General features: G+C 37.3%; 2 protein-coding genes across 4 annotated transcripts in view; one reads left to right on the forward strand and one right to left on the reverse strand.

The window, feature by feature from the left end:
- Nucleotides 1-15,863, reverse strand: part of INTS12 (integrator complex subunit 12) — a 28,816-nt gene extending 12,953 nt beyond the window's left edge. Inside the window, exons 1-4 of one of the 2 annotated variants that reach the window (XM_059923368.1) lie at nucleotides 15,607-15,863; nucleotides 5,673-5,837; nucleotides 2,741-2,893; nucleotides 960-1,147 (exon numbers count right to left, since the gene is read on the reverse strand). In XM_059923368.1, coding sequence (XP_059779351.1) covers nucleotides 960-1,147; nucleotides 2,741-2,893; nucleotides 5,673-5,837; nucleotides 15,607-15,825 — 725 coding nt within the window. In that variant the 5' untranslated portion in view covers nucleotides 15,826-15,863. The remainder of the gene's footprint in view (nucleotides 1-959; nucleotides 1,148-2,740; nucleotides 2,894-5,672; nucleotides 5,838-15,606) is intronic. The other variant, XM_059923369.1, reaches the window with a different exon arrangement.
- The window catches only part of GSTCD (glutathione S-transferase C-terminal domain containing), a 142,763-nt gene continuing 134,823 nt past the window's right edge, over nucleotides 15,822-23,761 (forward strand). For both annotated transcript variants that reach the window (XM_059923366.1, XM_059923367.1), the window contains exon 1: nucleotides 15,822-16,049. The gene's annotated coding sequence lies outside the window, so the exon portion shown is untranslated. The remainder of the gene's footprint in view (nucleotides 16,050-23,761) is intronic.

The following is a 23,761-nucleotide window of genomic DNA, read 5'->3' on the forward strand; positions in this document are numbered from 1 at the left end:
ATCAAAAAAGTATAAATTCCAACAGCAACAGCCTTAGACTATCATAACAAGTCTCCTTATGGAGGGTTCCAATTACTAGTTCTTTCCCCCTTATTACTTTACCATTTACTTCTTTATATAAAAATGATAACTCTTATAGTAGATAAAAGTTGAAATAAACAAATATATGTTAAAACAATGAAGCTCTAACAAAATGATCCTATTCAGAAGTACATTAACTGATTCTCTATAAGGTTCACAAAAGTTTATAGGTATGTACTCAGTCCCAATGCACCAGAATTTAACATTTTCATGAAGAAAACAGCAACAAAGGTGGTAATTTTTTCTGTTGTGCTAGGCAATGAAAGTCATTAACAATTAAAGACATAGCTCCTGGCATCAAGGAGTTTAAAATCTAATTATTCTGATTTTTAAGATGCATCTTCTACTAAGCAGAATTATCTATGTTTCTATAATTATGTATCCATGTTTCAAAACAACACTCAGAATAACCTACATGATCCATTAATTTCATTTCCATTATCCTTAGGAAAAGATTTAATGGTATTTTAGAAAATGATATATAACCATTTACTTTATAAATACTATCAACACTTCAGGAAAAAAAAAGCAACATAGTCGTCTTAAAAAGAAAGATGAAAATAATTAAGTCTGCTGAACAGACTCTTTCGCACTAAAAAATAAGGCAATAATTGCTTTCCCTCTAGAAGCCAAGAACGCAGAAAATATTACTACAACATAACTGATTAAAGATGCCTGTCAAGAACATAAAATTTTGACAATTTTTAAGACACTAAATTGCCATATGGAAGGTTTATCTACTTATCGATCTACTTATCTCCTACCCATCTCCAAATTATAAAAACAAAATTAAAAAACACCCAACAATTGGTCTTTTTTTTTTAAGTTGTTTGCTCTTTACAAAGAAACAAAAGAATCTGTGGCAAGGTACAACTCACCTACAAACAACACAGGCCAATCCCATCTCCATGGCAAAATCATCAGCACTGGTCTCCTCAAAGCTGGAAAGGTCAGCCATAGCTAAATCCTTGCTGGTTTGGACAGTAATGGGAGAGGACCGTGTCTCTGGTTTCTCCAATCTAGGTTTCTTTGGAATATCAACTCCTTCAGTGATGTCTGATTTCATCTATAAAAAGCACCCAATCAGAAAGTAACACGTTAGAATAAACTTTAAATCACTGAGAGGTGTGATAGTCACATCTATCACAAGATAAGATAGACAATGTGCAATGACCAAGTCCACTCAACAGATATTTTCACATAGTTAGGGAGAGATGTACACACTAAAGACCTGGAGAACATTTATAATAATTCATAATCAGTATGTTAAAAGAATCCAACAAGATAGAAATAAATAAATCAGAACAGTTTAGCATGCATCTGTATTTCTCTTTGTACTCTTTTATCCATTAAAGAATCCTGGAAGTTCAGTGGATTTACTTCCACTGCCCTCCCAACCCCCCACTGGATGCTTTGAATTGAGAAGCCATAGTACTACTAAGGCTATTTTTAAGGCTATTTTAAAATTTTAAATAATGAAGTAGTGATAGTTTATATTGAAAAGAAGTAAATAATGAACTTCTATCAGTCGTTCAGGCTTAACACATTGCCATATTTGCTTCAAAGCAAATTCTGGTCCCTCTCTTTAAGATATGTTATAGATATACCTGGTCAGACTGACAAAAATTAAAAAGTCTGATAAGACATGGAGAATTTGGAATTCTTATACCTTATTGGTGAGAGTATGAGTTTAGTACATCCACTGTGTCTAATAATGTTGAAGATGTACCCATCCTATTACATCCACTTATAGGTTTACATCCACTTATAGGTATACATCCGATAGAAACTACCACCATGTGGGCAAAGACATACGTATAAAGCAGCTCACTGAAACTCCACCGTAATAGAGGAAAAGGAGAAATAAGCTAATTGCTCATCAGCAGGAGAATGGATAAACTGGTTTATTTATAGAATGAATATTCCACATGTTAGCTGAAAGAAATGTTCAAATCTACATGTATCAACATAGGTAAATTTCAAAAGCACATTGCTGAGTGGAAAAAGTTGCTAAAAGATATATATGAGATATATATATGGAAAACAGATATATTTTCTAAATATTGGCTATTCATAAACTAAATTATACTGTTTTCTGTGCTTTTAAATTTATATAAAACAATGCAATATAGTTTATGAATAGCCAATATTTAGAAAAAAGTATGAAAACACCCCACCTTAAGGGAAGGGGTTACTAAAGTTTTTTTAAATGTATTTTTTACTAAGTGCTAAAATCCTAATAATTAACTATGTGCAGAAATCATTCAAAATAGACAATCCAAGAGTTATCTGTAACCCTGTTAAGGTACACACCATTCTGTAACAAATTTCATGTTTAGTCATTTACATGTTTATTCTTTCCTCGCCATCTTTTCTTTTCAACAACAGTTCCATCTAGAATACTTGAGTTATACATGAAATTAGTACATCTTCTAGAGCTCAAATATTTATTGACAACGACTTCAGTAAATGGTTTTAAAATGTTTCTAAATTTTAATTTTTCAGAAAACCAACACCCATAATTATCAAAATATATTTACTGAGGGGTTATTATGTACTTTTACCCACTATTATATACAAAAAGTAAGCACAAAACGTTTTTTGGCCTATAAACTGATTGATTCATTGACTGATTGACTAGAGTAAAACAAAATCTTACTTTATCAGCAGGTCTCTTTTCACCTTCCTTCTTTACCTTTTCAGTTGTTAGGACCTTGCCATTATTATTGCCAGAAGGAAGACTGGATGATGCTTTGGGCTCTTGCTTAATGGAAACAGTTTTTGTGCTTGAAATTTTGGGTGGCTCCACATCCTATAGGTGAAATTAAAAAGATACCCATAATTAAATATTCAGACTATCTAATATACTGTTAAAAAAAAACAGATCATAAATCTAAACAACTATCAGTTAAAAATTAAGACATCATGTTGTGACCAATGTGTTGCCTTCTTCTTTAAACAACTTTATTGAGGAATAACTGATATACAAACTGCACCTATTTAAAGAGTAAAATTGGATAAGTTTCGCTCTATGGTTTCACAACTGTGAAACTGTCACGACAATCAATATAAGGAACATATCCATCATCTCGCAAAGTGTCCTTGTTGCCCTTTGTAATCACTCTTAGAGGTAGACATCCTAGAAAAACTAAGCCACCCAGTCTCAGGCAACCACAAATCTGCTTTCTGCAATTATAGATTAGTTTGCATTTCCTAGAAGTTTTCATAAATGGAATCATGCAGTATATACTCTCTTTTTCTGGCTTCTTTCACTCAGCAATATTTATTTTGAGATTCATCAATGTTGTTGAGTGTAGCAAAAGTTCATTTCTTTTGCTGCTGAATAGTACTCCATTGAACAAATACACCATGATTTGTTTATTCATTTACCTATTAATGGACATTTGGGTTGTTTCCAGTTTGGTCTATTACGAATAAAGATATTATGAACATTCAGGTACAAATCTTTATATGGACATATACTTTCATTTCTCTAGAATAAACATCTAGGAGCAGAATGTCTGGATCACATGGTAGGTTTATGCTTAACTTTTTAAGAAACCGCCAAACCATGTTCCAAAGTGGTATAGCATTTTATATTTCCATCAGGAGTATATGAGAGTCCCAGTTCCTTCACAGCCTCATATCCTCACCAATGCTTGGTATGGCTAATCTTTTTAATTTTAGACATTTTAATAGGTATGCAGTGGCATATCACTGTAGATTTAATTTACATTTCCCTAATGGCTAATGATGTTAAACATTTTTTTAAAGTGCTTATTTGCCACACATTTATCTTCTTTGGTGAAGCATTTGTTAAATTATTGAGTATAAAGAGCTCTTCGTAGATTCTGGATACAAGTCCTTTATCAGATACATCATTTGCAAACCTGTTCTCTCAGTCTGTGGCTTATCTTTCCCTTCTGTTTTAAACTTGCAACCCTTGTTATTTTTACTCTTTGCTGATATGTATATATATTTGTTATCTGTTGTTGTTAAAAGTAAAGAAAGCTTATGCATATAGTAGCTCCTTGGAATTATCCCCAGTTGATAGTGTTTATAAGCACACCACTGCTTCTAGGTGATTCTCACACAATTCTAGAGATGGAAACATTCAGTTAAAGAATAAAATTAAATGAATCTGTGTTTTAAAAACACCTAGCAGAGCATTTTCTCTAAACTGACCATGAGAAGTCATTTCCAGTTAGAAACCTAAGGGCAGGAGGCTTTTTAATTGTAACAAACTTCTCATGTACTTTAACAGATGAAATTCCTTCTGTTTTAGAATCTCAAAATACTGCTTCTTTAGTAATAATAGGAATTTCCTGTTTGGCCTCTATCAATACTCAGAGCAGAATGAATTTGTTAGTATACTTTGTTGAGTTTTATTAATTTGGTTGGCTTGAGCTCTTTGAACCTACCAGAATGCGAATGGTGAAAGAAATGAAGTCACAATGGCTCTACTACTCAAAAGACAATAAAAAGGTTTGAGAATACTAGAGCTAGTTTTCAAAGAAGGCTGGGAGCAAAATATCACTGATCACTTGGACACTGAGTCTGGGACTTGGCCCTGTCTTGAGTTTGAGATTCTGGATTAGACTGAGCTAGTCATGTAGTTCTGTCCTCTCCTTCTCAGTTTGGTATCTAGGTGTTCATAGACCTGGGTGACATGAAGTTTCAAGGCTAGAGCTTTAGAAAGGTTTGAAAGAATGTCTTAGGTATTAGAGAATATAATAAGAGCTATCATTCACTAAAAGTCTATTATGTACCAGGTAGACACTGCACTAGGTGGCTGACATACTTTATCTCTTAATTTTCACAACTTTGTAAGGTAATTCTTATTATCCTCATTTTAATAATAAAGAAACAGAGGCTGGGTGAAATGAAGTTACTATGTACCTTAACTTCCTTATTGTAAAATAAAAATAAATAATACCTATCTCAAAGGATCGTTATCACAATTAAAATTAATTATACACATATACCACTGAGAAAAGTACCTAGGACACAGTAAATGTTCAAGATAGGTTATCTATCACCACACTAGTAAGAGGTAAGCTGGGATTTAAAACAGGTTTGTCTGGTTCCAAAATGTATATTCTTTTCACATAAAGCTACTTGGTCACTTTGTTATTATCACGATGGGAGCTACACAGTTCTCACATTTCATCTATACCTCCTTTATTCCCTACATTATCCTATACATATTTAATTCACTTCATTGCAAAATCCCTGTCCTTTTATTTTTTGCCCCAAAACATTAGAGAATAATTATAACACAGGTTACAGTTTCATTCAGCAGCTTAAAAAAAAATTCTGATCATAAAGAATTAGAAACTGAAATATATCTTAAGTGGGTTTCTATACGAATAAAGTAGTAGAACAGAATATCCCCCACTCCCAGCTAACTTTTCTATATAGTGTAACAGTTCTCTGAAAGCTTGAAGGAAGAAAAGAACACTATAAATTTCTTCATGCCACAAAGAAAGATTTGGCAGAGAGATTGTTTCGAGACGGTCTAAATGTTAACACTGTTCTACTACAGGCTTTACAAAACTTCCTCCAAGCTTCTTATCCAGGTAGGTAGGTACCTTTTGAGATGGACGGTAACTTGAATCAATGCCCCGAGCCAAAGATTCATCAAGTAGTGCTTTTAGCTTTTCAGCAGAATCCTTACTCTTTGAATGTAAGAAGCCTAGTGCTTTCAAAAAAATGGGATCAAGTTCCAAGTTCACAGTAGCAGCCATTGCAAACACCTGAAGAAAAAAAAGAGAGGAAAGTAATTTACAGACAATGGGTAATTATCTGTAAAAGTTTATCTTGGTCTTTTGTTTATAATAGGTAATACTGTGTACCTGATACAAAATTCAAACTGTCCAAAAGGTTATTACGGATAAAAGTAAATTTTCTTCTTTTCCCTAACTGGCATTATCTAGGTCTTTTCTCCTGAAGCAAGAATGTTACCAGTTTTCTCTGTATCCATATCCTTGGCAAAATTTTAAATCCGGATAAACTCCTCCCCACCACAGAGCCCCTTCCTAACACCTGGCTGCCTTGGGTCTTTGTTGCTGTGCACTGGCTTTCTCTAGTTGCATCGAGCAGGGGTTACTCTTCCTTGTGGTGCGTGGGATTCTCATTGTGGTGGCTTCTTTTGTTGCAGAGCATGGGCTCTAGGAGCAAGGGCTTCAGTAGTTGTGGCTTGCGGGCTCTAGAGTGCAGGCTCAGTAGCTGTGGCGCACGGGCTTAGTTGCTCTGTGGCATGTGGGATCTTCCCGGACCAGGGCTTGAACCCATGTCCCCTGCATTGGCAGGAGGATTCTTAACCACTGAGCCACCAGGGAAGTCCCCTAACACCATTTTAAAATAATACACATGGGCTTCCCTGGTGGCGCAGTGGTTGAGGATCTGCCTGCCAATGCAGGGGACACGGGTTCGAGCCCTGGTCTGGGAAGATCCCACGTGCCGTGGAGCAGCTGGGCCCGTGAGCCACAATTACTGAGCCTGCGTGTCTGGAGCTTGTGCTCCGCAACAAGAGAGGCCGCGATAGTGAGAAGCCCGCGCACCGCAATGAAGAGTGGCCTCCGCTTGCCACAACTAGAGAAAGCCCTCGCACAGAAACGAAGACCCAACACAGCCATAAATAAATAAATAAATACTTAAAAAAAAAAATCTATAAAATAATACACATAATCCAGTACACAGGAACTTGATGTGTTTAGGTCAAGTTTAGTATATGTCAAAAAATTTCTTCTCTCAAACTTTATTTTCACCAAAAAAAAAAAAAAAAAAGAAAACGATTGGGGGAAGGGTGTCATTGGAGGACAATGGTTAGAGGACGCATTAAGCAATAAGCTTTAAAGGTCAGTGCTGAAACCTTTACCTCAACTATCTTTTTTTGCCTCCTTAGTCCTCAGTCCCAATTCTGAGTGCCTCAGAAACATACTAATGATAATGTTATTGCATCACATTTAGATTGTGGTATCTCATGCATTAACCTGTTTTTGAAAAGCAAGGTGTCTGAGAAATGGTGCCAAACCATTGATCAACGTTCTAGGGCTTGAAATTGTCTTCTATCCTCAAGGTTAATATAATGATGCAACACAGTTGCACTGCTACAGTTAAGGATCTGTCAGCAATTCCTCGGTAATCTCTCATTTTCAGGGGTTTATAAAGCCGTTAAAACTTGCTGTAGATTGAATCTTGGCATATGAAAGCTCAGCCTGAAAATGGATTTTGTTTGTTCCTTCCCCATCCACTTCCCCCCTAATATTTCTCCAACTCTCACAGGAAACACACACACACACACACCCCACTAGCCTTTTTTTTTTTTTTTAAGTTTTAAAGAAGGTATTAGATATCTACCTGATAGCCACAAAATTATTGTCAAATTCTGTGCTCTACTCAATCACCCATGAGAAGGGGTCTAAAGGCCAATACTAAAAGAAAAATAATCTACCTCAAACAGTTAAAAATTGGTAATAATTAAATAAAAATTGAGAAGCAACCTCTGTCACTTCCTAAGATTGTACTATTACATACATCATCTATATATAATGATAGGTGGGGTTTTTTTGTTTTAAATTTACTCATGAGGCTGGTCATCCTATACATTCTGAGGAGAAGAGGTCCTCGTTAAAATGTCCATGATGAAAAGGAGTAAAGCTGCCGCTCCTTGTGAGTGCACAAGGGAACACAGCCCAGTCTTTCTACTGACCTAACTTATTTGCTTAGCTAAAGAGCTAACAATCTGTATTATGAGGTACTGAAAATATTGAAACTTAGAAGAATCCTTTTAATATACTAGAAAAACCATTACTTGAAATTTCTATGCTGAAAATTAGAGGCCAAGTATTTATGGTTATGTATTTCCATAATCACAGATAAAAGGTTTATATTACAGATTAGGTGACAAGAGTCAGCACCTAGATTACGAGACCAGACCACAGATCACGTCATCAACACCAATTTGGAGTCAGTTCTTTTTATATGATCCTGCAATTATAAAACTGAACAGACTTTATACCCTGCCCTAAATTACTAACATATTCCTCTAGCCAGTGGTCTCCACAGTAGAATACAGAGAAAAAAAATGTTAGAATTTCTTTTTATTTTTAATCTTTTATTAAAAAAACTATTAATATACATAGTGATAGCAGTATATGCATATAATTGTCAACTAAGTACACATATAAGGAAGTGAGCTCAAGTTTTTTAACTCATGGAATGAATGATGAGAATACTTTGGAGACCAATGCTTTAGCCTTTCTAGCAACTTCCAGTTTCCCTTTCCCTATTATATATACATAATGGCTGCTTTAAGGTACAAACTTACCTTCCCCTTGAAAGTCCCTCCGGCACTCATTCAGCTCAGCCCTTCCCCCTCTCCACATTAACTTCATTGCTAGCTGCCCATCGTCTTCTAGCCCCTACCCATTACCAACATATTCCCCTATATTTTCCATTTTTTTCTCAAGCAGTCCTTTTATCGCTTTACCTTTACTATCCCCACTCATCCACACAGACATCACCTGTTTCACAGCCTTCTCCCAAGTAGTGAGCTGTCCCTACTCAAAGAGCCAAGAGCAAAGAGCAATACTCCATATTGCTGTTTTCGGAAAAATACTCCACGATCACCATTTATCAACATCTTCTCCTGAAATCCACACCTGCATCTTCATTGTTGCTAATGAACAGAACATTTGCACCAGGCTCATCTTTTCCTCTCCCCCTGCCATCATCTTTGGTAATTTTAGCATCTATATTGACATTCTTCTCCAACTTCCTGCACTAGTTTTATTTAGATCTTCAACCTCAAGGAGCTTCATCTTCAGCCACTGAGACCTGAAACTTGACACAACTATTCTCCTGCTTGACCACAGTCAATTCTCCTTTTTAACTACAATTTTCCATCACTCTATCTCTTTTACTGCTTTGACCCAGGAGCCTCTTCAGGGTACCAAGTCAATCTTTCTTTTAAAAAATTTCTTTACTCCCATTCATTTATCCTTTGAATTTATAGAGACCTCCACCTTCTTGGTCCCTCTGCTTTCTCCTTACTGGCACCTTCTTGACCAAACTTCTTTTCCTTGTCCAACAGAAAAAACAGGAGTTGGGCCTAAAATAAAACACTCATGGTTATGTGTTCTATCCTTTATATTTTAGTTTTCTATCCTCCTTTCCCTCCCCCTTTTCTATTGCCTTCTCCAGTTTCTATTACTTCTCCTTTCTTACTGGCAAACGCACATACAGTAGTCCCCCCATTACCTGTGGTTTCACTTTCTGACATTTTAGTTACCTGCAGTTGGAAAATACTGAATGGAAAATTCCAGAAATAAACAATTCATAAGTTTTAAATTGCACACCATTTTGAGTACTATGATGAAATCTCATGCCAGCTCAGTCCATCCTGCTTGGGATGTGAATCATCCCTTTGTCCAGTGAATCCCGTCTGTTAGTCCCTAGCCAGCTCAGTTATCAGACTGACTGTCATGGTATTGCAGTGCTTGTGTTCAAGTCACCTTATTATTATTTATTTAATGCTCCCAAAGAGCCAGAGTAGTGATGCATGCAATTCAGATATGCCAAAGAAGTTGCAAAGTGCTTCCTCTAAGTGAAAAAGTGAAAGTTTTAAACTTAATAAGAAAAAAACTGTATGCTCATATGCTGAGGTTGCTAAAATCTATGGTAAGAACGAGTCTTCTATCTGTGAAATTGTGAAGAAGGAAAATTTGTGCTAGTTTTGCTGTCGTACCTCAGACTGCAAAAGTTATAGCCACAGTGCATAAGTGCTTAGTTAGAATGGAAAAGGCATTAAATTTGTGGGTGGAGGACATGAACAGAATGTTCCAACTGACAGCAATGTGTTGGGCCAGAAAGCATTGAACATCTACAAAAACTTCAGCAAGAGATCCCCTGAAGTGAGTGACACCACGCCATTTACTGCAAGTAAGGGATGGTTACACAGATTCAGGAATAGGTTTAGACTGAAAAATAAAAAAATTACTGGAGAGGCTGTGTCTGCCAATGAAGAAGCCACTGTCACATTTCTGGCAGAGTTGAAGAACTTAAGGAGAGAGACCATGTTCACATAACTTTTATTATAATAGGTTGTTATAATCATTCTATTTTATTATTAGTTATTGTTGTTAATCTCTTACTGTGCCTAATTTATTCATAAAACTTTATCACAGGTATGTATGTATAGGAAAAAAAACAGTATATATAGGGTTTGGTACTATCCATGGTTTCAGGCATCCACTGGGAGTCTTGGAACATATCCCACATGGATAAGGGGGGAATGAATAGTGAAAGAAATTTATTACCTTCTACTGAAGTCCTAAAGAGGTCAGCAACTGTGGTGTAAATTTGTCACTTTATCTCCTTTATTATTTCCAAGAATATTTTCCAGGAGTTACACCAAATCATGTTACTTCTATATAGTTCTTTCCTGTATATTCTAAAACTCATGATCAAAATAGATTGTAAAAGAGCTTTCTTATTGTGGATTAGAATTCTAGAAAACAAAGTCCTAGGTGTGTGTAGGTATAGATACAAATATATACAGAAATTTAATGCTTTAAATGTAGATTTAATTTCAAATCTAGATGTTGCTTTAAAAAAAGAAGAATGCAGAAAACTAATAATAATCACCACTTTTAAAAATGTCAGTGGCCTAGGAAGGTGGCAATAGTGGTGTTGGTGGGAACAAAGTCTTAGCTCACGTTAGGAGCTAAGACTTATATACCTCAGTTATATACAGTAAATGTATATAAGTAACACAGAAATTCCCACTTCTAAATAATCATCTTTTTTCTCCATCTTTTTTATCCTTCATGGTCCAGCCTTTCAGAGACTCTCTTTTAGCACTCTAAGCATCCTTGTCCCATAGTTCTACAGTTTCATCTACTTTATAGTCATCCATCCTATTTACCTTCTCCCTGCCTGCACCCAAAATCTAAGTGCAGCTGAGAGGAATACACACACTCTGTATCTTCAGAGTCACTAATCCCATCTAGGCACTCAACACAACTTAGCAATCCTATCATGTTTCTCTGGTCAACTCATTTCCCCACTTTCTGCAAAGACCAGTCACATTTTCTCCATTTTCCTTGAAACTGCTTCTCTGTCTTAGTAGATGTCCTCATCTACTTCACAGAGAAAACAGAAACTGTCAGAGAGGAACTACATCAACTTTCTGACACATCTACAAATATACCTGCACCAATCCTTTCCTCTTTCCCACCTTTTAAATAAGAGGGTGGCTCTCCATGTAATGCCACCTGTGCCTGGAACCTATCTTTTTCCTCCCGCTCTGAAACCTTGAGCTATGAACTATTCCTATGTCTTCTCCGCCACTCACAAACCTCCCTCCCCCAGCCTCTTTCTTTCTACTGGCATCTTTTCATTGACCTTTAAATATCTTCTATCCTATCTTCTTCATTTTATAGCAAAACTTCTTCTACATTTTATACTTTTTCCTCATTCCTTCTGCTTATATAGCATTTCCTGCAATTTGGCCTTTGTCCCACCATTCCATGGAAATACAAATACCAAATACCAAAGTATTCACAGCTTTAGTCAGGTAAGTATAATAAATACTATTTTTTCCTCCTACTTCTTTCTTGGTCTTCCTTGTAGATTCCTCAAAAATCTTGAGGAATCAAAAATGAGTTGCTCAAGATTAGGTTCTGGGTCTCTTCCTTCACTCTACACCTTCTTCTCAAAATGTCCCCTTTGGATCAGCAGCAATAGGCATCACCTGGGAACCTGTTAGATATTCAAACTCTCGGTCTCCACAACCATACCTACTAATGAAAACGCTCTGGGAGTGAGGCCCAGAAATTTGCATTAGATCTTCCAGATGGTTCTGATCTACTCTAAAAGTTTCAGAATTACTGCCCTAGACAATTTGACCTATCCCCTTTTGCCAGTAATTACATATTTATCTCTCCAGCCCATGCGTCTCTTCCAAGATTCAACTGCCAGCTTGACTTGGATATCTCACTGGTGCCACCTATTCAACATGCCCCTAACAGAACCACTCATAGACTCTTCTCTCAACCAGTTCTTCTCCTAATCTCCCCTTTCTCAAATGATACTTATCCCATTGCTCCAGCCAGAAACCTGAGAATCAGCTTTAACTCCTTCCACTTCAACCCCTGCTTCCCATTCAATCACCAAACCTCTTATACATATTTCAAATTCATCTACCTTTTTCAATCCTTATTACCACACCCTAGACCAAGCTACCATCATGCAGCTATTATCTGGCCCACTGTAAGAGCTTAATCAGAACCCCACAATCGGGACTTCCCTGGAGGCGCAGTGGTTAAGAATCAGCCTGCCAATGCAGGGACATGGGTTCGAGCCCTGGCCCAGGAAGATCCCACATGCCGCGGAGCAACTAAGCCCCTGCACCACAACTCATGAGCCTGCACTCTAGAGCCTGTGAGCCACAACTACTGAGCCCACGTGCCACAACTACTGAAGCTCGCGTGCCTATAGCCCGTGCTCCGCAACAAGAGAAGCCACCGCAATGTGAAGCCTGTGCACTGCAAAGAAGAGTAGCCCCCGCTCGCTGCAACTAGAGAAAGCCCGCGCAACAACGAAGACCCAATGCAGCCAAAAAAAAAAAACCCTCAAAATCACTCTTGCCCCTTTCCAAATATTTTTATATCATCCACTTGTTTAAAATACTCCTTTTCACTTCTTACTGTCCAAAGGTTAAAGAACAAGATTCTTAAAAAGGTCTCTAATGCCCTACATGATCTGGTAATACATGTAAAGCAGTTACAACTGTACCTGGCACAGAGCACAATTGCTCATTAAATGTTACCTAGTATCTCAAGCTATTCCCACTTTCTGTTGTAACCACATGACTTATTTCAAATCTTTCAACATATACTCTTTTTTACCCCAGCTCTTTAGTAGAAAGCGTCCCTTGCCTCATCTTATTCATCCTTCTAGTCTCAATTTTTTTCTGCACATTCCCCTAACAAAATAAGGAGTCTTACTGTTATATGGTCCTAAAACATCCTGTATTTACACGTCATAGCTACTACACTGTTAATTATGTAAACAGGGTTTGTCTTTCTCACTAGAACGTAGGTTCCACGAGGGCCAGCACTGACCTTATCTGCTGCTGTAATCCCTGTTTCTAGCAGAGTGCCTGGCAGATAGCAGGCACTCAATAAATGCTGGCCAAGTGAATACATGTTATTCACTTTCTCTTTCAAAAATCTTCCTCCTCCACGAGTAATACTCAGCTTTCCTGGTTTTCTTTTTCTGTCTCTGGCTACTCTTTCTCTGGGTCATCTTTTCATCCCCATTGCTCTTGGTATTGCCCAAGTATCTATTCTTGTCTATTTTCTTTAGTTCTGCTACCAATTTCTTCCATGGTAATCTTATATATATCATGTTTTCAACTTGATTTCACATGTTTATCCCCATTCCAATCTCTATTAAGCTCAAACCCCACATTTCCAACTGCTTAGTAAACATGTGTACCTGGCTGCCTTAATGGTATCTCAAATTCAGTTATGATTGAAATTGAGATTATGAATATCTTCCCCCAAAAGTTCCCTGTCCTGCACTTTCTTTCAATAAATGACACACTCTCCATTGATCAGGTCTGAGGCCTAAATCTCTGCCTCACCGAGTCCTCCCCAATTCCTTATATCTAAACAATCAGCAGGCCTTTCCTGTGAATTCTGACTCTGCAATGTTTCTCACATCTATTCCTGTTTTTCATTTCCACAGCTACTATTCAGATTCAGGTCTTTATTTGCTTTTTGTACTACAGCAACAATCTAGTTATTCTCCTTGACTTCAGCACTGTTGCCATATTAATGTTCCTGCAACACATTTTTTCTTCCTTCCTTCCTTTCTTTCTTTTTTCATTTTTTTCCTCAAAAATTAAGGATTCCCACTGCCTTTAAAATAAAGCCGAATTTCTTGGCCTACCATTTAAAAAGATTCAGTAACTGGCACAAAAACTTTAATCCTTCATCCCCAGACCTTCTGTAGCGCAGAGCCATTAGCTGGGCTTGCTAATTCTACTCATTTTTTCTGACAAGCTTTTTACCCATTTTTATATTTCCAAATGCTATCAAGACCCAGTTCAAATACTCCTTCTCATGAGAACTTTACTCACAGCTACAGTGTTCTTCTCTACCCCCTATACAACTAATCGTGTCCTCCTAGGATATCTCAAAGTGCATTCTCATGGTACTGGAACTTTCTACCTTGAACCACACTCTTTTTTTGTACATTTGTATATTCTCTATAACACTCTGAGTACTTTAAGGGGAGAGGCTCTCTTTTTTGCCTACCACTCTGCTATTTTGCAAAGTACCACAAAATAATGGCTTTGGAATTATTAGAGATCAAAGTATAAAGGTCTTTCCTCTCCTTCTACACAATTCTAATCATGTCCAAAATCCCTTCACAAAAAGCAATAAAAAAGAAATTCCAAGCCATCCCCACCCAACTGCCCTGCCCCACAAACCCTCAAACATCAAAAAAAGAAAAGCAATACGAAACAAAAACACCTCTTTCATGACGGGGGGGACTTGTACAATGTTCCTATCTGCAATACTCTCTTCCCAATCCTTCATCTGATTTAAATTCATTAATCCCACTAGACTGTAAACTCCATGCAAGCAGGGACTTGTTTTATTCACTGTTATATACCTAGTGCTTGGAACTTCACAGATTCTCAAAAGTATTTGTAGAGTGAATGAACTAGGTTGCGTTTAAATGTCACTTTCTAGGGCTTCTGTGATTTCTCCAACCCAAATTGGGTACTCATATATAAATATATTCTTTCCTCTAGATCTCATTTCCCACCCTACATGCGAATCTTAAAAGAAGTCCAAAGTTGATCATCTGTACGTGAACGAGATGAAGGAAATCGACCCTGTTCACGCAGAGTGCAATATTAGGGTTGCCATCACATAACAGCTCTAGAAAGCTTTGCCCTTTATGTCTTTGCAAGTTCTTGCAACCCTTTCTAATAAACAACCTTTTAAAGATGCTGCCCTTTTCATTCCCTCACTGAGTTCTTGGCCCTGGATTACACTGAAACCTTAGGCATACGTCCGGAAACATAAGGGAAGCGGAAAGACCCTGATTCCAAACCAACCAAGTGATAGTGAATCTGAAAAGCGACCAGAGACACTCAGACAAGGACTGCCAATCTTTTGATCAAAGTCATAACACACCCAAGGCCTAGCACAGGGGAAGGTCCTTGACAAGTGAGCTCGAGAGAAGGTGAGAGGCCGACAGAGGGAGCTGTCGAGAGAAGTCGCCAAAACCTTCCGAGGAAGGTCGGAGACAGGGTTCCAAGGACCTAGTCCTCGGGGCTGTGCCCTCGGTCCGCGTGCCCCAGCCCGCCACAACCTCCGAGGAAGCACTACCCTCACTTAAGGGGAGAGCAGTCAGCCTGGGCACTGGACCGCCTGCAAATTACGAGGTGTCCCCACAAGGAGCGAGGAAACTTAAGACCGCACGGAACTACTCTCCCACCTCGCCCCTCGCAGAAGTCTTGAGCCTCCCAGAGTCGGCTGGGAGCCGGTGAGCTGGTAACAACTCACCACTCCGCCCCGCTGCCCCGTCCGTTCCCGGTGGCCTGACGAACCGCTCCCGGCAGCAGCCGGCTCCGAGAGCGGAAAAACAAAGGTTCCCGCAGCAGGGTCGACTGGGGAACGTATTGGCTGTGCGACGGTAGGAAGTGACGTAACCCATTCTTTCCGGTCCGCCGGATTATGAATGATTGCGGGGGCCGCAGTTTCCCTGGTGCGGTCTTCGTTGTTTCTCTCCCGGCTTCGTTGGCTGCGTGTGGCCCGCGGGCGAAGACTTCCTGAAGTGGCCTCGGGAAGCCCGGCTCGGGCGGGGCGGGAATGCGCTAGCGGTCCGTGTCACCCACACGCTCACGCACCCTCCCTGCCTGGCCGCGCCTCTGCGACCAGGTAAGGAGGGCGCTCGGGCCGCCGGCTCCGCAGTCCCCGAGACGCCGTAAAGCCGCCTCTTAGCATCTGGGGAAACAGGGTTGAGGATGTGGGGAAGGACGGGAAGGGTGGGAAGGGTGGAGGGGTCCGGGCCCCGTCTCAGTTTTTCCAAGACCAATCCCCGTGGCTTCCTCTACTGATGGGGGAATGGAGCAGCTTCCAGTTGCAGCAGTCTGTGGGGTCGTTTGCCATTTGCTGCTAGGTGTAGTTTTAAGACCTCTTGGATCGCGCTTTAACTTTTTTTTTTCCAGTTAGTTTTTTATTCCAGCCCTTCCTCATTGGAGAAAGCAGTTGTATGTGAATACTACCTAACAGTTGCTCTAATGAACTTGCTTCATTTGGGGCCATTTGCTTCTGTTACACCATCAAAGCAGTGTTTCACTTTGGTTTTAAACTTCTACAGAAAGTTAGAGTTTAACTTGCATGAAAATTGCTTTGACTTCCAAAACGTTTACTGATACGAGTACTTTCTCTACCTGGTTTGGGATTAGGTGACTTGTTTCCCCCACTCCCCCTCTTTATTCTTAACGTCATGATTCCTTAATGCCATGATCCCATTCCTTGTCATAAGTTCTTGAATATCAAGAAAATGCCAGCATTTAATAATGTCTTCTGCTAAATTATTGGTAAGAGAAGATAGAGTACTTCTACTTTTTTCTAAGCTTATCTAGAAACAGTGTTTAAAGGAGAAAATGCAAAAGCTGGCAAAAACTAGTGGTGACAATTTAAGCTTTAACCATGGTCACTTAAGTATTGTGAAAATAAATTCTTTGTTATAAATACAACTGAGTGATTTGCTATCATATTTAATAAATCAAACATTAAGCTATGTGACTTTTCAGCTGCCTGGTGGGGAATATACACTACTGAAAGGATTGCCTTAAGCATACTTATTACTTGAAATTATGTTTGAGTTATACCTGAAGGCATTGTTTTAAGAGTCCTAACTTCAAAAATAAATCTGAAAAACTCAGTGAGATTTGACATTTATTTTATCAATTCTTTTATTTTTTTACACTTCTGTTACATGTTTGCCTGCTTTAAACAAAGCTCAAACTTTAACTTCTGTAGTAGAAGGCCCATCGAGGGTTTTGGGGGGGGTTTGTTTTTATTTTTGTTTTAAACTGTGTTTACTTTGTAGCTTTTGTATCACCTGTAATTTGAAATAAGAATAAATACTGAGTATGCAAGTGGGTAACAGCAACAATTTAGCAGACCTTGAAACTTAACAAATTTTTTTTGAAACTTAAATTTTGAGGCCAGTCAACTAAAATATCTGTAGTATACACAGTTCCTTAGCATATGTTGTTTTTATCTTCAAGTTTTTAAAGTAGCCTACTGAATTCTGTTATGATTAGTATTTGGAAAGCAAGGATTTAAACCATATAGTTCATAATAAGCACAGGTATTGGTTGCTGTGGGGATTCAGTAATTTTATTTCAGGCTTGCCGATGTTTCTAACATGTTAGCCTTTCATGCTGTGGATCCCTATCAGTTATGAGGTCAGGCTTAGCTGCAAGCATTATGATTCTATGGCAACAGATGATTCCCTGATTCTCCAGAGGACACACTTCCCTTATGGCTAAGGTTACAGTAAGCTTTTTTAAACTGTTTTTTTTTTTTTTTTCCCCACTTCTTGCCCAGATAAGCAGCTAATTTTAATCATAGGATTTTGTCCTCTAGGACTTAACGATATGTGTCTTCACATTACATAATGTAGTGAGCACTGAAATGGCTCAGTGTTTTCTTCCCTTTTTTAAACTTTACTATCTAAGGTAATAAGCTGCTATCTAACTCTGTAGAGGCAGGCTTTTCTTTGTTTAATCTATATTATTGAAAGAAAGTAGTGAGATTTGCAACCAAATACTGTTATTGTTATGTATAAAACACAAGCTAAGTTCTAATATTCATAATGTTGAACATTTGATGTAGTGGGGAATTTTAATGGGTTTAAGTTTAAATTTGAATCTTTAAGAAAAATAAGAGTTTGTGATTTTTTCGTATTTGTAAACTGCTTTGAACTATTCTGTACAATATAAGCAGTTAATATTCAAGTGGACTTAGGGTGTCACATTTATATTCCAGCATTTTGTGACTCTCCAGCTTTCAGCCTCAGTAACAAACAGATTTTTTGAATATTTGGTTGGAGAAAATCTTTTCAATTCAACACAGATCCATTATTTTCCCTGAGAAGTTTGGAAGTATAAAGCATAATTTAAGGCTTGAACTAAACATTCCTTGAACTAAAATTTGAGTACTCTTCAGCATTGGAGATATGTGAGGTAATAAGTGCTGTAAAGAAAAAGAAAGCAGAGTAAAGGGCTAGGAAGTGATGGGAGTCCTTTTTCTCAGGATAGACTGCTCTGAGTTAATATTCAGAGACCTCAGTGAAATGAAGGAGCAAGCCATGTGAATATCTTGGAGAAGAGCATTCTAGGCAGAGGGAATAGCAAGTACCAAAATTCTCAAGCATGAGGACATTGCTGGCGTCTTCCCAGAACAGCAAGGAGAACTGGCTGGAGGGACGTGAACAAGAGGGAAGAGGGTTAGAAGATCAGGTCAAAAAAGAAACACAGCTAGGGTCACATCAGGCCCTAGAGACCATGATAGGAAATGTGGATTTTATTTTAAATGTTCTGGGGAGCCATTGGATGGTTGTGAACAGAGGACATGGTCTGATTTATGTTTTTAAAGGATCACCCTGAGTACAGTTGCAGAATGGACAGTTGTGTTGAGTGGAGGAAAATAGTTAATGGGCTTTTGCAGTAGTCTTTGTAAGAGCTAGTGATGACTTAGATTAAGGTGTTATTGGTAGGGGTGCTAAGAAGTTAGACTTAGCATGTATTTCAAAGGTAGAAATAGTAAGGTAAGAGAGAGAAAAAAAGGAGTTGAGTGAGACTTCAGAATTATGGGCCCAAGCATCTGAGTAAATGGTGTTGCTGTTTTATCAAGAATGGGGACTACTTGAGGAAAGAGGAACAGGTTTAGAAAAATGTCCAAGTGAAGATGTCAAGTAGGATACACGTATAGGAGTCTGAAGTTCAGGGGAAAGGTTGTAGCTGATATTTAACCCTATGGCACCGTAAATCACCTCAGGTAGTGCCGTTGTAGTGTAAGTGGTGGCCCATAGGTCATGGACTCACTTTAGTGAGTACTAACCAACATTAAAAACAATAAAACAACCCTGGAGAAGAAGAAGAAGAAAGAAAAAACAGAGTGAACTGTCAGTTGTATCTCATGTGGTAGGATATTTCTTGGCGATTCTTTTGTTTCAGTATTATTCAGTATGTAATGACTTTCATTATAAGCTTTATTTCTTATTGTGTGGCATGATCAAATTTTGAAAGCCAATAATCAGAGGGGTGAGTGTAAGTTGAGAATAGGGTGAAGTACTGAACTACAGGTCACTAAGAGGTCTGAGGAGGATCCAATAAAGGGAAATAGGAAGGAACTATCAAAAAACTTAATCCAGTGCTGAGAATTGTCAAATAACTCTGCCTTTAGCATGGAGGTTTTTATCAAGGACAGTTGCTTAGAATAACATAATTTCTGATGATTTTCACTCCGGTGAAATTGTTGCTGCAATAAAATTGCAATATGCTTCAATTTATGAAGTTTGTAAAGTAGTGCTATTTATGTTAGAAAAATACCTATTCCTTGATGTTTTCCAATAAGATCCCTTTATAGATTCAAATAATGCTTTTGGATTGAAGTACAGTTCTTATCTATGTAGTGGGAGTAAAATGTACTTTTAAGGATTATTAGGATTGAAGTAGTACACAAAAGTTCTGTGTGCTTAGCACATAGCTGCTGGACAATAAAATGTACATAATATTATTTAGAATTGTATTCTTTGTTCATTTAACATTTATTAAGCTCCTATGAAATCCCAGGCCCAGTGATAATTTCTTATTTTAAAAAAAACAATCAACTGGTTAATATTTAGTTGCAGTTGTGTACTTTTTGGTCTTTATATATAATATATAACTTATTTATCTATTATGTAATATTTAGTTGCCATAGATCCAGACTTGAATTTTGAGCACAAAAGTTTTAAATTATTTTTCCAGCTTCCAGAGAAGTATGCTTATTTTTATACTTATTTATGTTATTTTTTCCTTTCTCTCTCTATATATATATGCAAGGAATAAAGTAGTAAAATGGTTTTAGATACAAAAACACCTATAAAACTCATTTCCCCTTTCATGTGTGAAATGTTTCATTTTATCAACACCAAGATATATTAATTGGAACGAGAATGAAAAAAAAAGATTAAATTCCTAATTAAACCTGTGACTACTTCCTTTGTTTAAAAATATCTTTAAAGATTCCCAAATAATGAAACCAAGGCTTAAGTATTTTCTTTTTACCTGTTTTTATTCCCTCTGCAACGTTCCCAAGCAAGCTGGCCTTTCCAGGGAGGAGATGCACACTCCATCAGCTCTGTTCAGCATCTCAGGTTTGTGGTGTTGTCCGCTGCTTCCGCACTCCAGCACAGGAATAGTTGCAGCGTGGCACCTGTCAAAGCTGAGAAAGGGCAAATGACATACAGCACTTCTGTGCTTGGCAGGAATGTAGTCTGGACTAACAAGAGCTATGCCCCCAGCTCCGTGTGTTGGAGACCCAGAGGATGATCCTACAGCACCTACCTTTTTTAAAGCTCATGACATAAAAGTAATAAAATAAGGAATTCTCTAGGTAGAAATGGAGAAGAAGAAGAAAAAAAAGGTTTCTTTTGAGGGTATTTGCAGACTTTAAGCAAAAACTGTGTTCTACTTTCTTGAAAAGTTAAAGACATAGTACAAGCCAAAAACAGATATCAAATTTGTACAGGTTTGCTAATACTTAATATTTATTTTGGAAATTACAGTAGTATTTAATGTGGAGAAATTGCCCAGGGAGAGTAATTTTTTTTTTAACTCTAAGATCATTAAGTAACATTTTTAATCTTTAAGGGGAAGAAGAAAAAAAAACCCCAACATCTATATTTAAAGAAATAAATTATGTGAAGAATCAACAGTACTGGGACTTCCCTCTCGGGCCAGTGGTTAAGACTTCGCCTTCCAATGCAGGGAGTGACGGTTCGATCCCTGGTCGGGGAGCTAAGATCCCACATGGCTCACGGCCAAAACACCAAAACTTAAAAAGAAGCAATATTGTAACAAATTCAATAAAGACTTTAAAAATGGTCCATATCAACAAAAAAAAATCTTTAAACAGAATCAACAGTACTTTGCATTTTCTCTTCGGCATCTCATTAATTTTTAGATATCTCCAAGGGCAGATTATTGCTATTCTATTTTGTTGACATTTAACATTTATTAAGTGCTCACAGCAAAAAAAAAGTTTATAGAATGTGTAAAAGTTAATTCTCAAGGTTCTTATGTGCCTTGGGAAGTGGCAGATATACACGTACTCTAAGTTTTAAAAAAATGTTCCTGCATATCCTAAATCAAAAGCTGTAAAATAGTATGATGTTTTTAGTTTTTTGTTTGTGTGTTTTTTTTTTTTTTTTAAGTGTTAGCAGGACTAGTCTCTACTATTTCCTAGACTGCTGGGCAAATGAGGAAATCGATTATGTTTTCTTTCAAATCTGCTTCTTAGGGAAGCATTTAGGGATCTTCTTTATAGCATCCCACCGTCAACAAAGGGAGTTAAGAGGATTGGTAAATTAATCAGCAGTAGATATATAGGGATAAACTCTCCAAAGAGACTATCAATTTTCTACAAAATGTTGGTTTCTTTTGCCTGTGAGCTTTAACAAATGCCCTTTAATATTTTGTTTTAAAATCAGCTCTAGGTGGGGGAAAAAAAAATCCAAAAGGTAATTAAGTTAGCCCAGGGAGAAAATGGTTTCCATGGGTTAAAGGGTTGTTGCTTTTAAATTACATGAAATAATTTTCCCGTAGATAATCTTTTAAATAAGTAACAAACCATGGTGCAGATCTGTTATGTTTTAACAAAAGAAGTATAAGATAAAACACTGGTGATCACTTGCATTATCAAGAAGTTTTCCACGACAGTACTTTACTAACTATATCCCTTTGTTATAATGGATTATTAGCCCTTTAATAAAAAAGTTGAGGACCAAGATGGTTAAAGAGTACTTAACTATTTGCTTTTGATTAAAAGAAAAAAAAACTAAGGAATTTAGAATATAAAGGAAATTTAGTAAATTTTAGCACCCTAAAATTCAGGTACACTAATATTTCAAATACACTTAAAAGAAAGAGTTGCATGTGTACTTTTTAAAGGCTTTTAACGTTGTTTTAAATAATTTAAAATAATTTTTTCTCCAATATACCATCTTCCTGTTATATGGCGAATGCTTTTAAAGAGTGCCATCTAGTGTCAGTTTTGGAATTTTGATTTATGGATTAGAACATGGGGAATTTTAGACCCAGGAAATGTAGAAATCAAACAAAAAGTCATAATTGACAAAAGTCTTAAGGATTTTGACTTGAAAACAACCATCAATAATTTGACCACAGGTTGTGTATGTTTGCATCTTTAAAATAACCAACATGTCTATTTGTCCATGCATTCACTCAATATTTCTTGACTATATATATATATACATATATATACATACATGTATATATATGTGTGTGTGTGTGTATATATATATATATATATACACACACACACACACACACATATACATATAGCAGGCCCTGTTTTAGCATAGCAGTGAATAAAATAAAATTTGTACTCTCATGGAATATTCTATTGGGCGAAGACCAAAATAGATAATATAGTATGTTACAATAGTGATAAATGCTGTGAAGAAAAGCATAGAAGGGGATGGAAATGTTTTTTCAGGGAAAGTGGGAGTTGGGGTTCGCAAGTTAAATACAGTAGCCAGGGAACATCTCAAAAAGTTGATATTTGAGTAGGTACTTAAAGGAGGTATGGATGTGTTCTAGGCACTAGAAATATCAAGTGCCAAGGCACTGAGGTGGGAATGTACCTAGTGATTTAGAGGAACAACAAGCCACTTTTGCTGAAGCAGTGAGCAAAAATGAGAGCTGATGAGATGGACAAAGAGACATAGAGAATTAGATCAAGGAGATCTTTGTAGACCTTTGCAGGAGCTTTGCCTTTTCTCTGAGTAGGATGGGAAGACATTAGAGTGCTTGAGCAGAGAAGTGACATGATTTTATTTCATTTTTAACAGTATCATTTTCGCTACTATGTTGAGAATAGACTAGAGGATGGAAAGCAGGGTTAGGAAGCAATTGCTGTAATTAAGAAGAAAGGTGATGGTGGCTTGGATCACAGTGGAAGCAATGAAGATGGAATGAAATAATCAGATTCTAGGTATATATTGAATGTAGTGCCAAAATAAATTTTTAATGGATTAGTTATGGGGGTGTGAAAGAAAAGAGTAATTTAGAATGATTGTCCAGGTTTTTGGCCTGAAGAGCTAGAAGGATGGTGTTCCATTAACTGAAATGGGGAAGATACATGAGGAACAGGTTTTGGGGTAGGGAGAAAATAAGGAACTTGATTTTGGACATGTTAACTTTGAGATATCTCACTTATCAACATCTAAGTTATGGAGAATTTCAAATATTTTTTTCTATTGTGATTCAGCATACAATAGCTCATCACATATCAAAATCCACTTTAGGAGAATCCATTTCTTGTGAGAGAATGAATATATCCCCCCC

This window comes from Balaenoptera ricei, chromosome 5 (genome assembly GCF_028023285.1).
Source record: "Balaenoptera ricei isolate mBalRic1 chromosome 5, mBalRic1.hap2, whole genome shotgun sequence".
NCBI classification, from domain to species: domain Eukaryota; kingdom Metazoa; phylum Chordata; class Mammalia; order Artiodactyla; family Balaenopteridae; genus Balaenoptera; species Balaenoptera ricei.